The 12,904-nt window shown below is 40.6% G+C and overlaps 1 protein-coding gene across 1 annotated transcript in view; it reads left to right on the forward strand.

Moving 5' to 3' along the window:
• The window catches only part of PHKA2 (phosphorylase kinase, alpha 2 (liver)), a 62,281-nt gene that overhangs the window by 6,315 nt on the left and 43,062 nt on the right, over positions 1-12,904 (forward strand). The window contains 3 exon segments of the mRNA XM_006765127.2: positions 8,653-8,811; positions 11,184-11,231; positions 12,148-12,316. Coding sequence (XP_006765190.1) covers positions 8,653-8,811; positions 11,184-11,231; positions 12,148-12,316 — 376 coding nt within the window.

A 12,904-nucleotide genomic window follows, 5' to 3' on the forward strand; every position in this document is an offset into this window, starting at 1 on the left:
ATCTTTCTTCTATCATTGACAGTCCCTCTAGGTTGTGGGCTGCTTGCCTGTGTTCCTGAGAAGCATCTACGGTACCAGTCTATAGAGTGTGTTTTCTTTAGTGAATTACCGGTATGTTTACCGGTAATAAACTTGCACTGTTTTATGTATATGTTTGATTACATACAGCCTTGTGACAGTTTTCCTGCATGTCATAAGCATTTGAATATAAATTAAAATGTTAAAATCAAATCTGATATTGTTTTACCTTTTATTTGGTGTGTGGAAGGTGTGCGGAAGAGGGGGTAGTCTTATACGGCGAGTATATAACAAACTCTGTATTTTGAGTGGAAATGTTAGGGGGTCGTCTTATACGCCCAGTCGTCTTATACGCCGGCAAATACGGTATGTCTGGAATCTTACTAAGCCCACTTCTAAATATATCTAACTAGGTCATGGATATACAGATCTTGGATATATCATGGATCTAAGAAGAAATTAAAATAGAAATTATGAAATACCTAGAACTGAATAATCACAAAAGCATTCCAAACACAAATTTATGGAATATAGCTAAAGTGGGATTTGAAGATAAATTTAAAACCTTAAAATGTGTATATTGGAAAAGAAGAAAAATTTAAAAATTAATGAACTCAAGATCAAGAAAAGGCCAATAGGATGCACCCAAGAAAATAGAGGAAAATAAATACTAAGATAGAAGTAATAATGTAATATAAAACTAATAATATTAACAAAATCAAAAGCTGTTTTTTAGAAAAGACTAATAAATGGGTAAACTGGCAGGGCAATGGGAGAAGAGGGACACCTTAACAATATAGGACTAAATGGAAAAAATACTATGACTACTTTTTGGCAGTGAATTTGAAAATGTAAATGGACAGTTTTCTAGATAAATGTTACCAACATTAATTCAAGAAAAACATAAAATCCTAATTAGACCTATGACCATTAAAGAAATGAATAAATCAAAAAAGTCCTAGTCCAAGATGGGTTTATAGACTAAGACCCTGGAACATATAGAGGTTTATTTATTCACTTATCTTTGAGGGGTGAAGAAATTTGGCTTTTATTCTGAGTGGGAAGGAAAGCCACGAGTTTTGAGCAGACCAGTGACATCTGAATAGGGCTTGAGAAGAATCACTTGCAGGGAAAGGGGAAATCCCCATTTCCTTCTTCTGGTTATTTTTAGCTGAATGAATAATTAAATCAACAGGAGACAGACTGACAAGAGAAAATCAAATTTTAGCTCATGTCCAGGGGAACCCCATATACATGAAAGAGTAAGAGAACTCGCATATATGAGAGGTTCAGAAATAGAAAGGGGGGTTGAGGCATATAAGACATCCTGAGTTAAGGATGAGGTAAAGGTGCCTTCGGGGCTTCAAAAGGTCATTGCAAGTTTATAAAAGAAATAGTAAATTACTAAATCACCCAATAGATAGGTCAAAAGAAGTCATCTCTGATCATCTCTATGGGCAAGGCCTCTAATTCAAATTCTTCTTGGGGAGAGGTGGGCAGAAGTTTTTCTTGAGCTTGCAGCTAAAATTGCCCTTGGCTCAAGGTAATCTGCATAACACTGTAGCACATTATGGGGTAGCTCATCCTGAACCTTCACATACTCCACCAGCTGCATGGAACATTGATCATAAGGGGCCAAGGAGCAAAGCAGTGTGACCAATTACGAAGCTTCTCCAGTTGGAGCATGATGGCTCAGGCAAAGGTGGTTGCAGTGGAGACAGCTGAGAGTGGTGGAATTTGGGAGAAATTCCAAAGATAGAGACAACAGGATTTACTGGTGAATTGAGTGTAAGGTGTGTGGGGAAAAAGAGAAGTCAAGAATGACTCCAAGGTTTTAGGCTGGAGCAACTGGTAGAATGGAATTGCTATTTACTGAGATAGAGAAAGTTGTAGAGAAGCAAGTTTGGGGAGGAAGACAAAGGTTTTAGTGAAATTTTGGTAAGTAGGCAGTTGAATATATGAGTCTAGAAGTCAAGGGAGAGGTGTGAGCTGGAGATAAAAACCTGGGAGTTATTGGTACATATGTGGTGTTTAAACTTATAATTTTCAAAACTCACAGTCTGGGCCTCTAACATGCAAATGGCTTTATCACTCTAATAGATTTTTATTCTTTACTTCTCACTAATTCCTGTAGTAAAGTGAGGCATTAGTGAGATGTCAGTCCTTAACCTAGTGTTATGGAATCTTACAGAACACATTCACAGGTAAATGGGACCTTCTCTAAACACCCATCTTCTTCCTCTGTTCCCATGAGACTTGGCTTTTAGCCTCTTCATAGCCCTGATCCACCCTCTAGGTATGTTGCAGATAACAGATGTCCCTTTGGAAACATGGTGCTTGTCAGTGACAAAGTACACCAGATGCACTCTGCCAGGCTGGCAGTTCAGTGAAACTCTCATTTTCCTTGTTCTGGAAACTCCATTTCCATTAGCACTGGCTTTTGGTATCCATTCACATGCTGTTGGTAGGTTGCTGTTAAAACTTGTAGTCAGTTGAAATTTCTTGTATCTAAGTATTAGGGCAATATGTGGCTGGGTCACAGGGTAGCTGCTAGGGTGGGAGAGGGGGACCTTATTTGAAAAAGGGAGAAGAGGTTCTGTTTAAAGATTTGTTAGAGCCCTGGGGGTGGGAGTGTATATGCATAAGGAGCTGAGTCAGCTCAAAAGTGTGGGAGTAATGGCTAATAAAAACATGTGAGCCCAATAAATAAATTAATGTTGAATTCTGTCTAGGTTTTTCCAACCTATTGTTCAAGTTCAAAAGTAGTCTGCTGTTCTCGTGTTGGCTCAGCATCCACTTTGTAGCCCATACATGCCCCTTCCTTTGTATGCACACTAGAGGCCCAGTGCACGAAATTTGAGCACTCGGGAGTGGCGTCCCTCAGCCCGGCCTGTACCCTCTCACAGTCAGGGAGCACTTGGGGGATGTCCGACTGACAGCTTAGCGAGTCTAAGCTGTCAGTCGGACATCCTTAGCGCTGCTGCAGAGGTGGGAGAGGCTCTCACCACTGCCGCTACACTTGCCAGCCTTGAGACTGGCTTCTGGCTGAGCAGCACTCCCCTTGTGGGAGCACACTGACTACCAGGGGGCAGCTACTGCATTGAGCATCTGCCCCTGGGTGGTCAGTGTGTGGCATAGCGACTGATCATCCCACCATTTGGTCTATTTGCATATTAGTCTTTTATTATATAGGATACCCTCTTAGGAGCAGTAGATATCACCACTTCAGCATCTCTGGCCTCTCCTGTTGTTAAAATCTGCCCCATCCCTTGCTTGTTCTGAGAATCATCTTTGTATTGCCTCCGGCCAAGGTAAGATATCCCCTACTTGTGGACAGGAATTTTAATATGGTTGAGATGGCATTATTCCCCAAACTGATCTTCAGATTCAACTCATTCCTATCAAGAGGACAGCTGCCTTTTTGCAAAAAAGTGTAAGTGCTGTTTCCTGAGTATGTATGATCAAGACTTTAGCTTTTTAAAAAAAATCAAGGAGAGCCCTAGGTGGTTTTGCTCAGTGGTTAGTGTTGACCCTCAGACTGAAGGGTCAAGGGTTCATTTCCAGTTAAGGGCATGTACTTTGGTTGCAGGCTTGATCTCTGGACCTGATTGGGGCATTGGCAGGAGGCAACCAATCAATGTGTAACATGTTTCTCTTTCTTATCTCTCCCACTCCCTTCCACTCTCTCTCTCTAAAAATATCAATGGAAAAAATATCTTTGGGTGAGGATTAACAAAAAATTTTTTTCAAGGAGATAATAATGTTGAATATTTCTTTTTAAACTACACATACCACCCTAGGGAGTCATGTACCATATCTTCTCTGATCACCCTCTATCATTGTACCCCTACCTCCTATGAAGTTTACTGCCCTACCTTCTGCCTTCTCAAATTTCACCTCTGTCCTGTGAGTTTACTATTCTCTATTTCACCTATCTCTTCTCTTCATCTAGCAATAAGACATTTCCTGTGTTAGAAGCAGTTTCCTGTTTTATTCACTTTTCTACTTTTAAAGCAAAAATGAGGTTTTACCTCCTGTTAGAATCATTCCTAAGGTTCATGTTGTACAAGTCTGATTTGCTTCTTCAGGGTTTCCTGAAGAAAGATTAAATTGAAGAATGTGTAGAAAAATAAAACACACATTCTTAAAGGGAAAATTACTTGTATTAACTATACATAATACAAATATAGATAGATAATATATACACTTTTAATATCTTTGGAAATATATTTCAGGCTATAAATCAGTAAAAATATAATTCTTATTATATATTTGTCCATTTGTTTATTTAGCACCTAATGAGGTCAGGACCTTGGTTGGGTTAGAGTGGTAAACTAAAAAGGTAGACTTTGCCCTTAGGAAGCTTAAAACATGGAAGCAGTACTTAAGATTGTGCCAGAAAGATATCCCATTTTTAAATTACTTTTTGAGAGAGAGAGAGAGAGAGAGAGAGAGAGAGAGAGAAATAAGGGGAGGGGAGGGAAGGGAAGGAAAACATCAATTGGTTGTCTCCCGCACGTGCTCCGTCCAGGGACCAAATCTGCAACCTGGGTATGTGCCCTAACTGGGAATTAACCCGCCACCTTCTGGTTCACGGGATGATGTGCCAACCAAGTGAGACATATGGGCCAAGGCAAGATATCCCCTATTTGTGGACAGGAGTTTTAATATGGCTGAGAAGGCATTACTCACCAAACTGATCTATAGATTCAACGCATTCCTATCAAGAGCCCAGCTGCCTTTTTGCAAAAATTGACAAGCTGATCATAAAATTCCTATGGAAATGCAAGGGACCCAGAATGGTCAAAACAATCTTGAAAAAGAAGAATAAAGTTGGAGAACTCACACTTTATGACTCACTTCCCCTGCAGCAAGGGCACTGATCAGGTTTTGGCTCAGGTCTGTGTTGTCTCTTCTAACACTGCATTGGGCCACTATATTGACCCTCTACTAGTAGCTCTCCTGATAGCTGCCGTTGACTGAAATCTGACTCATCCTCTTCCTTTATGGACCCACACCTGTCACCTCAGGAAATAGTTATAGAGTGGTAGAATGGCTCTTATAGAATTCATCACTGAATTCATACTAAACTCTGTGTATTTTTCAAGAAAAATACACAGAGTTTAGTAAAACAGAAAGGACTGATTTATATAAGTGAGCAAAACCCAGGCCTAAAGAAGGGGAAAGGCAAAGAGCTGGGGGTAGAGAGAGTGCAGTTGCCAGGGTTTTTGTCTCAACCATATTAACGGAATAAAACTAGCAGTATTAACAGTAAAAATAAAAGAGGACGCCCAGGCATTGCTTTTTCCTAATAAAAATAATGATGGTTACATCAAGCTAACTTGTAGATTCTTCCCCTAACCATGTATCTTCATCTGATTTCCTAAAATAATTATACGAAAAAGAAATAATTTGAATGAAACTATTCAAATGAGTCAATAATATTAATATATTTGTAGTTATTGAGCACTGATTTGTACTGCTAGACAAAATGCATAATACGAGTAACTTTACTTAATCCTCACAAACAACCCCATTAGTTCCAGGCACTCCTCTGATCCCCATTTGATAGATGGGGAGACAATGAAATAATTTGTTCAAGGTCACAGCTGGATTGTGGTAGAGCTTTGAACACAGGCAGTCTGTTTCTAGTTCCTGTGCTCTTAAACACAATACACTGAAGGTTATGTGTGGGTATAGATCAAATTAAATTATACTTTTAAAAGATTGGAAAGTCACATAAAGCTAAAATGACATATCTGAAGCCATAGGCTTAACATGGACAAATATACTACCTTCCTCTTGCCTTCAATTTGCCTGTTTGTGTTTAGCTTGTAAAATTGCATCAGATGGAGGCCTTTTGTCTCCCTTCCATTGAGATAACTAATGTAAGCAGAAGACCCCAGAGCTCTAAAGAGATAGAACTCTTGGGTGGTTCACAAAAATAAGTGACTTTTGAATAAAGATGATACAGCACAATCCTCCTTTACTGGGGGAGTAACTCAAAGACAAAACCACTGGGTAATTCTTATAAGAAGGGACAGCAACCTGGTTGGTGTGGCTCAGTGGTCACACTGAGTAACAACTGGCACATGCCCGGGTTGCAGGCTTGATCCCCAGTGTGGGGCATGCAAGAGGCAGCTGATCAATGATTCTCTCTCATCATTGATGCTTCGATCTCTCTCTCCCTCTCCCTTCTTCTCTGAAATCAATAAATATAGTTGTTGTTTTTTTTAAAAAAAGGATGGATAACAGGCCAGGAGTCACAAAGTATCCCCCAGTCTATGGTCATTTCAGTTTTTATGAATCACATCAAAATGGCACTTCCACATCTTCTTCTAACACAATATATTATTTTTATAGACTTAAAGAGAGAAGCAAGTCCTAGTCAGCTCAGTCTGTTCTAACAAAATACCATAGACTGGGTGGTTTAAGCAGAAATTTATTCCTCACAGTTCTAGAGGCTGGAAAGTCCAATATCAGGTCAACAACATGCAAATTTTGGGGAGACATAAACATTCAGTTCATGACAGTAAGTATTCTTTTTGATGAATGCAGTAGTGCCCCAATATAGCATGGCTTGTTTATGCATTTTGAATGTGGGGATCACCAAAACACTAGACTGCTTCTCTGTAGTAGAACAAGGGGTTCAGACGATCTAGCTCTGAGTGGGGATGAACTAATCCACTTCAACAGTTAAGCCCAAGCTAAAGAATAAAAGAGGTGACTTTCATTTAGCAGGACAGTGACATTTCATAATCCAAACCACTCTTAGCACTATGTGCAAGCAGTCCCTGCTGTGTCATCACAAGGCTGTTTGTCTCTGTGGACTCAGGGTTGATGGGTACGCCAGGAAGGGGCCACGTCCTTTCCCTAGATGTCCTGATGATTTCCTGTCCTGGGTTAGCCAACTGGCCTCAAAACAGATAAAGATGCTTATGTTATATATTGTTGGTGCATAGTGATTTTTTAAAAAAATAACTCTAGAAGTCCCCAATTGGAATAAGACTTGTACCTTCAATCAACCATCCCTAGACTTCAGTTATATAGTTGATTTAAAATCATTGATTTGTAGTTGTTGGCTGTAGAACTATGTCAATACCCTGAATGCTGTTGCCCCTGAGGGCAGTATCAGTTCAGTTTTAGATGTTTTTTCCGAAGGGCATAGATTAAAGAAGAGAGTTGAATATTTAATTCCTTGGGTAAGACAATTTGAAACTATGCCAATGTTTCTTTACCTAATAACCTTGGCAGTATCACTTTGAAAGTACCCAAGAGAGTTTTTTCATGAGCCTTCTTGTAAATAATTTGGTGCCCTTTTTTAAACTGGCAAGGCTCTGATTGTTATAAGGTGTTTTATTAGATGTATATTTCTTTGCATATTTTCAGGAAAAGTCAACAGAGGCTTCTATGACTCCTCCTATCTTATCTATTTAATGTCTAGGTACAGAGTTAATTAGGACTGGCTTTTAAAAAAGCAATAGCTTTATGAGATATAGTTTACTTATCATATAATTCATCTCTTTAAAGTATACAATTGAATAGTTTTAATATATTAATTACAATCAACTTTAGAATATTTTCATCACCCAGAGAAAGGGAAAAATACCTGCTAACCATCACTTGCTTCCCATTTATTCTCATTTCACCCCTACCTCCAACCCTAGATAACCACTAATCTACTTTATATCTCAATGGATTTGCCTATTCTGGACAGTTCGCATAAATGAAATCATACAATATGTAGTCCTTTGTGACAGGCTTCTTTCACTTAGCATCATATCTTCAAGGTTTATCCATGTTGTAGCATGCGTCAGTACTTCATTCCTTCTTGTTGCTGAATAATATTCCATTATTTGTATAGACCACATTTTGTTTATCCATCAGTTGATGGACATTTGGGTTGTTTCTTCTTTGGGGCTATTATGCATAATGCTGTTATAAATATTGTGTATACTTTTTGTGTGTGAAGGTCTGGCTTTTTAGTGATGCATCTGGTATTTAAAATACAGGTTATAAAATAGTTAAGTAGCACTCCCAATGCCCTCTTGCTCAGCACCTCCTTTTTAGGCACATGAAGTGTCTGGATTACAGATGAGGCAGCTAAGACCCAGATAGGGTAAGCAGCTTCCCTGAGGGAAAATGAGATAGAGTGATGGGGTGGGACCCAACTCCACTTCAATAGTTAAGCCCAAGCTAAAGAATAAAAGAGGTGACTATCATTTAGCGGTGGCAAGGCATGGCTTGGCATTGCTGTACACATTGTGACAATGCTTTACCAATTTGTGTGGATACATGAAGGCAGAAGAAGACTTAAAGCCCGAAGTGCAAATATTTATAGAAGTCTTGCAGGCTTTTTCTCTTTGCTTTTTTTTCCTGTTTGTCATTTCCAATAGTGTGATCTGGTCTGAAAGCAAAATAACAAGAACTTCAAAGTGACAATATTCCTTAGGATCTTCTTAGTGATGTCACTTCTCACTCATGATCACACTGTTGGTGGCAGAGCAAGGACTGAAACTCCTGTCTCTTCACTTGCCATTCTGACCCTTGTTGTGGCCTCTGAAGACAAGTATTCCTTGTCCAGGAGCTTGGTAAAGGGTGTTGTTGAATCATTTTGTGTCTCTTCTTGAATAGAATCCCATCACGGGGCTGCTGTCTGCCAGTCATGAACAGAAGGATGCCTGGGTGCGGGATAATATCTACAGCATCCTGGCCGTGTGGGGCCTGGGCATGGCCTACCGCAAGAATGCCGACCGTGATGAGGACAAGGCCAAGGCCTATGAGTTGGAGCAGGTAATGCTGATTGGCAGCCATGTCTTGGCTGCTCAGCACCTCTTCCTTAAACTGAAAAGTCTACAAGGAAGTAGCTGTGTGTACAGAACAGTTTGGTGCAGATGTTGGCTCCATTTCTGCTATAGAATGTTTTGGGGAAGCATTTAAGTGGCCTCAACCTCTCATTTGTTTTTTCTTTGGAGATTTTTCCTTCCAAAAAATAATCACAATGAATTGGAAAATAAAGCATTCAAATTTCTAACTAGATATTTCTCACACACATGTTCTATCAATTTTATATATCTATATATATCAAAGGTTAATATGCAAAGTGTCTCCTCAGGAGTTCAACTGGGAGACAAGGAGCTCAATTGCTTGCTTTGATGTGTGCTGACCACCAGGGGGTGGCATGGAAGGAAGGCCCCGATCATCCCTGATCATCGGCCAGGCCTAGAGAACCTTACCCATGTACGAATTTCATGCACCGGGCCTCTAATAGTTATATATATGAGGTTATATAAACTAATATGATTGTTTTTTTAAAGTCAGTACTCCAGAACTGCACATTCCAAAGAGTATACACCTTTCAAGTAGTTATGTTGAAAGGATGCTTATCCAAACAGTATTGCCACCGTTTAAAACATGTTTGGAATTTCCCTTAAATGCCTTTCTAGTTTGAGCCATTTTGAAGCAGTCTTATTAATTTATAGTCACCCTCTAATTTTGAACCATGTTGGTATTATCCAATTTTTGTGCTTATTTTGCCATATAGCTCAATGAAGTCCTTTTATTGTTTTTCAAAATCAGAATCCAAGATGCCCACCAAAGAAAAGATTTACCATCATTGAGTATGTAAGAAAATAATCAGGAGGTGTTTTCAGTTTCTATGACACTTCACTACATCCTCCACTGCAAACCATGTACATTCTGTAAGAAGAGATGCTCATGGCCCTGGGTGAGCTTCTTTCATCCAGGCAACTTTGAGCTATCCTATTCTCCAGCCACTTGTGAAGCAGTTTGATAGTGTTGTTAATAGGCCATATTAAGCCTTAGACTGCTTTGCTCAGTGGATAGAGCATTGGCGTGTGGACTGAAGGGTCCTAGGTTCAATTTCAGTCAAGGGCATGAACCTCAGTTTCATGCTCCATCCCCAGCACGGTTGGGGCATGTGCTGGAGACAACCAGTCGATGTGTCTCTCTCACATCAATGTTTCTCTCTTTCTCTCTCCCCTTCTCTTCCACTCTCTCTGAAGAAATCAATGGAAAAAATATCCTCAGGTGAGGATTAACAAAACATAGGACATATTAAGATCAGTCTTTTAATATTCACAATTAAGACCTGAATTGTGAAGGAAATGAGAGGTCACATAATGTATTGACTAAGAACTCAAACTCTGGAGTCAAATGGCCTGGACTCTGTCCTTGCTCTATCCACTGGGAAACTTTAGCAATGTTACTTCATCTCTCTCAACCTCTGGTTCCTCATCTATAAAGTGAGGTAATAATAATACCTACCTCAAAAGACTGTTGGAAGAATTAGAGAGAATCAGGTAAAGTGTTTTGTACAATGCCTGGATATAGTGTCTGATTATCAAAGTACTATTGCTATTTATAATGATAATTAGAATTATAATAAATGGTTACAATACATATTATTAAGAAACCTTGGCAGCTACTTGCATTTTGTAAGAACTTTACTCAACAGTTCAGTAACGGTGTCACAAATGGCTATTTTGGCACAGAGCAGTATTACTTGGTACAGGCATGGTGGACTTAATTCATCCTTGCATAACAAAAATAAATTACTAAGAATTGTGTCATGCCCTAGCTGATATTGCTCAGTGGATAGAGCGTAGGTCTGTGGACTGAAAGGTCCCAGGTTTGATTCCGGTCAAGGGCATGTACCTTGGTTGCAGGCATAGGAGGTGTGCAGGAGGCAGCTGATCGACATTTCTCTCTCATCGATGTTTCTAACTCTCTATCTCTCTCCTTCTCCCTTCCTCTCTGTAAAAAAACAATAAAATATATTTTAAAAATTAAAAAATAAAACTCCAAACTTTATTTTTTTAAAAAAGAACTGTGCCATAAAGCTCCAGGGTACTAGGCTTATACAATTGCTTGCTAAAATATCAGTCAGGTGTCACTGGATTTCAGAGCCGGGAGATGCCACCTGGTCCAACTCCTTCATTTGAGATAAATCACTTTGTCAGGATTTTCTTCCTTTGTGATGGAGTGGAGAGGTGGAAATAACTAAACAATCAGAATACTTGTATATACTCAGGATCTGCCTTCTCAGGGAAGTGTCCAGGCAGTGTTGGCTTACTGGCCATGTAGTGAGGTTTTCATGGAGCAGGGAAACTGGTCTTGTTACTAATCCCACTTTATTTCTACAGAACGTGGTGAAACTCATGCGGGGTCTTCTCCAGTGCATGATGAGACAGGTAGGTGGAAAACAACAAATGTGTTTGTGGGTCATCTGAGTGGGCATTTCATCATTTTCATGATGACAACTAACATTCTTAAAGCGTTTTGAACTTTTCAAGATGAGAAATTGAAAATATGTTGCTTACTTTCTTCTTTAAAGTTATCTTCAATACTTGTATTACATTATATGACTCACAGACTCAAAGGACGCTGTGTTTCAGAATCTCTTTTGAAGAGTTGCTTGTGTAAAAGGAGAACATACTTTTTTTAATAAATGGGGAAGAAAACATGTTTTTAAAAGCACTCCTAGAAAGCCATGTACTGTTGTTTATCCTGTTGAGTTTATAAAAGGGTTTCTTTTGAGTTGAAATGCTTGAGTTTCTGAAACTTGACATTACTATTTACTGGTATTTTCTGTGAGGGTTAAATAAAACAACTCATTGAGCACCTACTGTATATAGAGCATCATACTAGGATCTGCAACAGATACAAAGATGACTACAATACTGTCCCCACCCTTAATCAGCATGTGCCTGCTAGTCTTCAAAGACAGTTATTCTTTTTCTTTCAACATAACAGGCCCTCTTCCAATTATCCTTCTCACCCTCTTTTCCTCCTTTTCTCATTGAGTGCCTACCATGTGTTAAGGCTCATGCTGGGGATACACAGGCATGGGAACCCCTTGTCTTGACCCCTTGCCCCTGCAGAACTAGTTAAAATCCCACTGGGCTGGGACATTCCTAAAGATGGGCAGGAAGAATCCCCCACACAGTCCCTCTGTGTGGTGCTCACTAGTGAAAATCCCATTTTCCATCCCTTTGGCTCCCAGAGGTAGCACATAAGAGGTCTGCATCCAAGAGATTGAACCTAGGTGTGGCCTCTGCCAGCCATGAACCTCTTAGCTATGCAGAGCTGGCTTGCCTTCTCCTTCAGGTGGATAAAGTGGAAAAGTTCAAGCACACTCAGAGTACCAAGGACAGCCTGCATGCCAAGTACAACACTGCCACCTGCAGCACCGTGGTGGGTGATGACCAGTGGGGCCACCTTCAGGTGGATGCCACCTCCCTCTTCCTCCTGTTCCTGGCCCAGATGACTGCTTCAGGTGAGCATAGGCCATTTGAGCCCATTGTACAGGGAATAACAATCCAGGAGGGTTCAGGGAGGGGCAGCTATTGATCAGTATTCAAAATAAGCTATTTCTGTAAAGAAAAAGCATGCTTCATTATAATATTACTAGAGGCCCAGTTCACAGATTCATGTACCAGTGGGGTCCCTCAGCCTGGCCTGCGCCCTCTTGCAATCCGACATCCCCCAAGGGATGTAGTGCGTGAAGCGGCAGGCAGCTGGGGAGAAGCCCAGGCCGGGTGCTGCACTGCTCCCACTCATCCCAGCACCCACGGTGCCTGCCAGCACTCAGTAGCACTGCCGCAGAGGCAGGAGAGGCTCATTCAGGCGCTTAAGCTTTTATATATACAGACTAGGGGCCCAGTGCACGAAATTCGTGCACTGGGTGTGTGTGTGTGGGGGGGGGGGTGTCCCTCAGCCCAGCCTGCCCCCTCTCACATACTGGGAGCCCTCAGGCGTTGACCACCATCACCCTCCAATCGCAGGATCGGCCCCTTGCCCAGGACTGACGCCCCTGCCAGAGGCGTCTGGCTTGGGCAGGGGACCCTCATTTCCCCCATCACTG

Source organism: Myotis davidii, unplaced genomic scaffold (genome assembly GCF_000327345.1).
Source record: "Myotis davidii unplaced genomic scaffold, ASM32734v1 scaffold161, whole genome shotgun sequence".
NCBI classification, from domain to species: Eukaryota; Metazoa; Chordata; class Mammalia; order Chiroptera; family Vespertilionidae; genus Myotis; species Myotis davidii.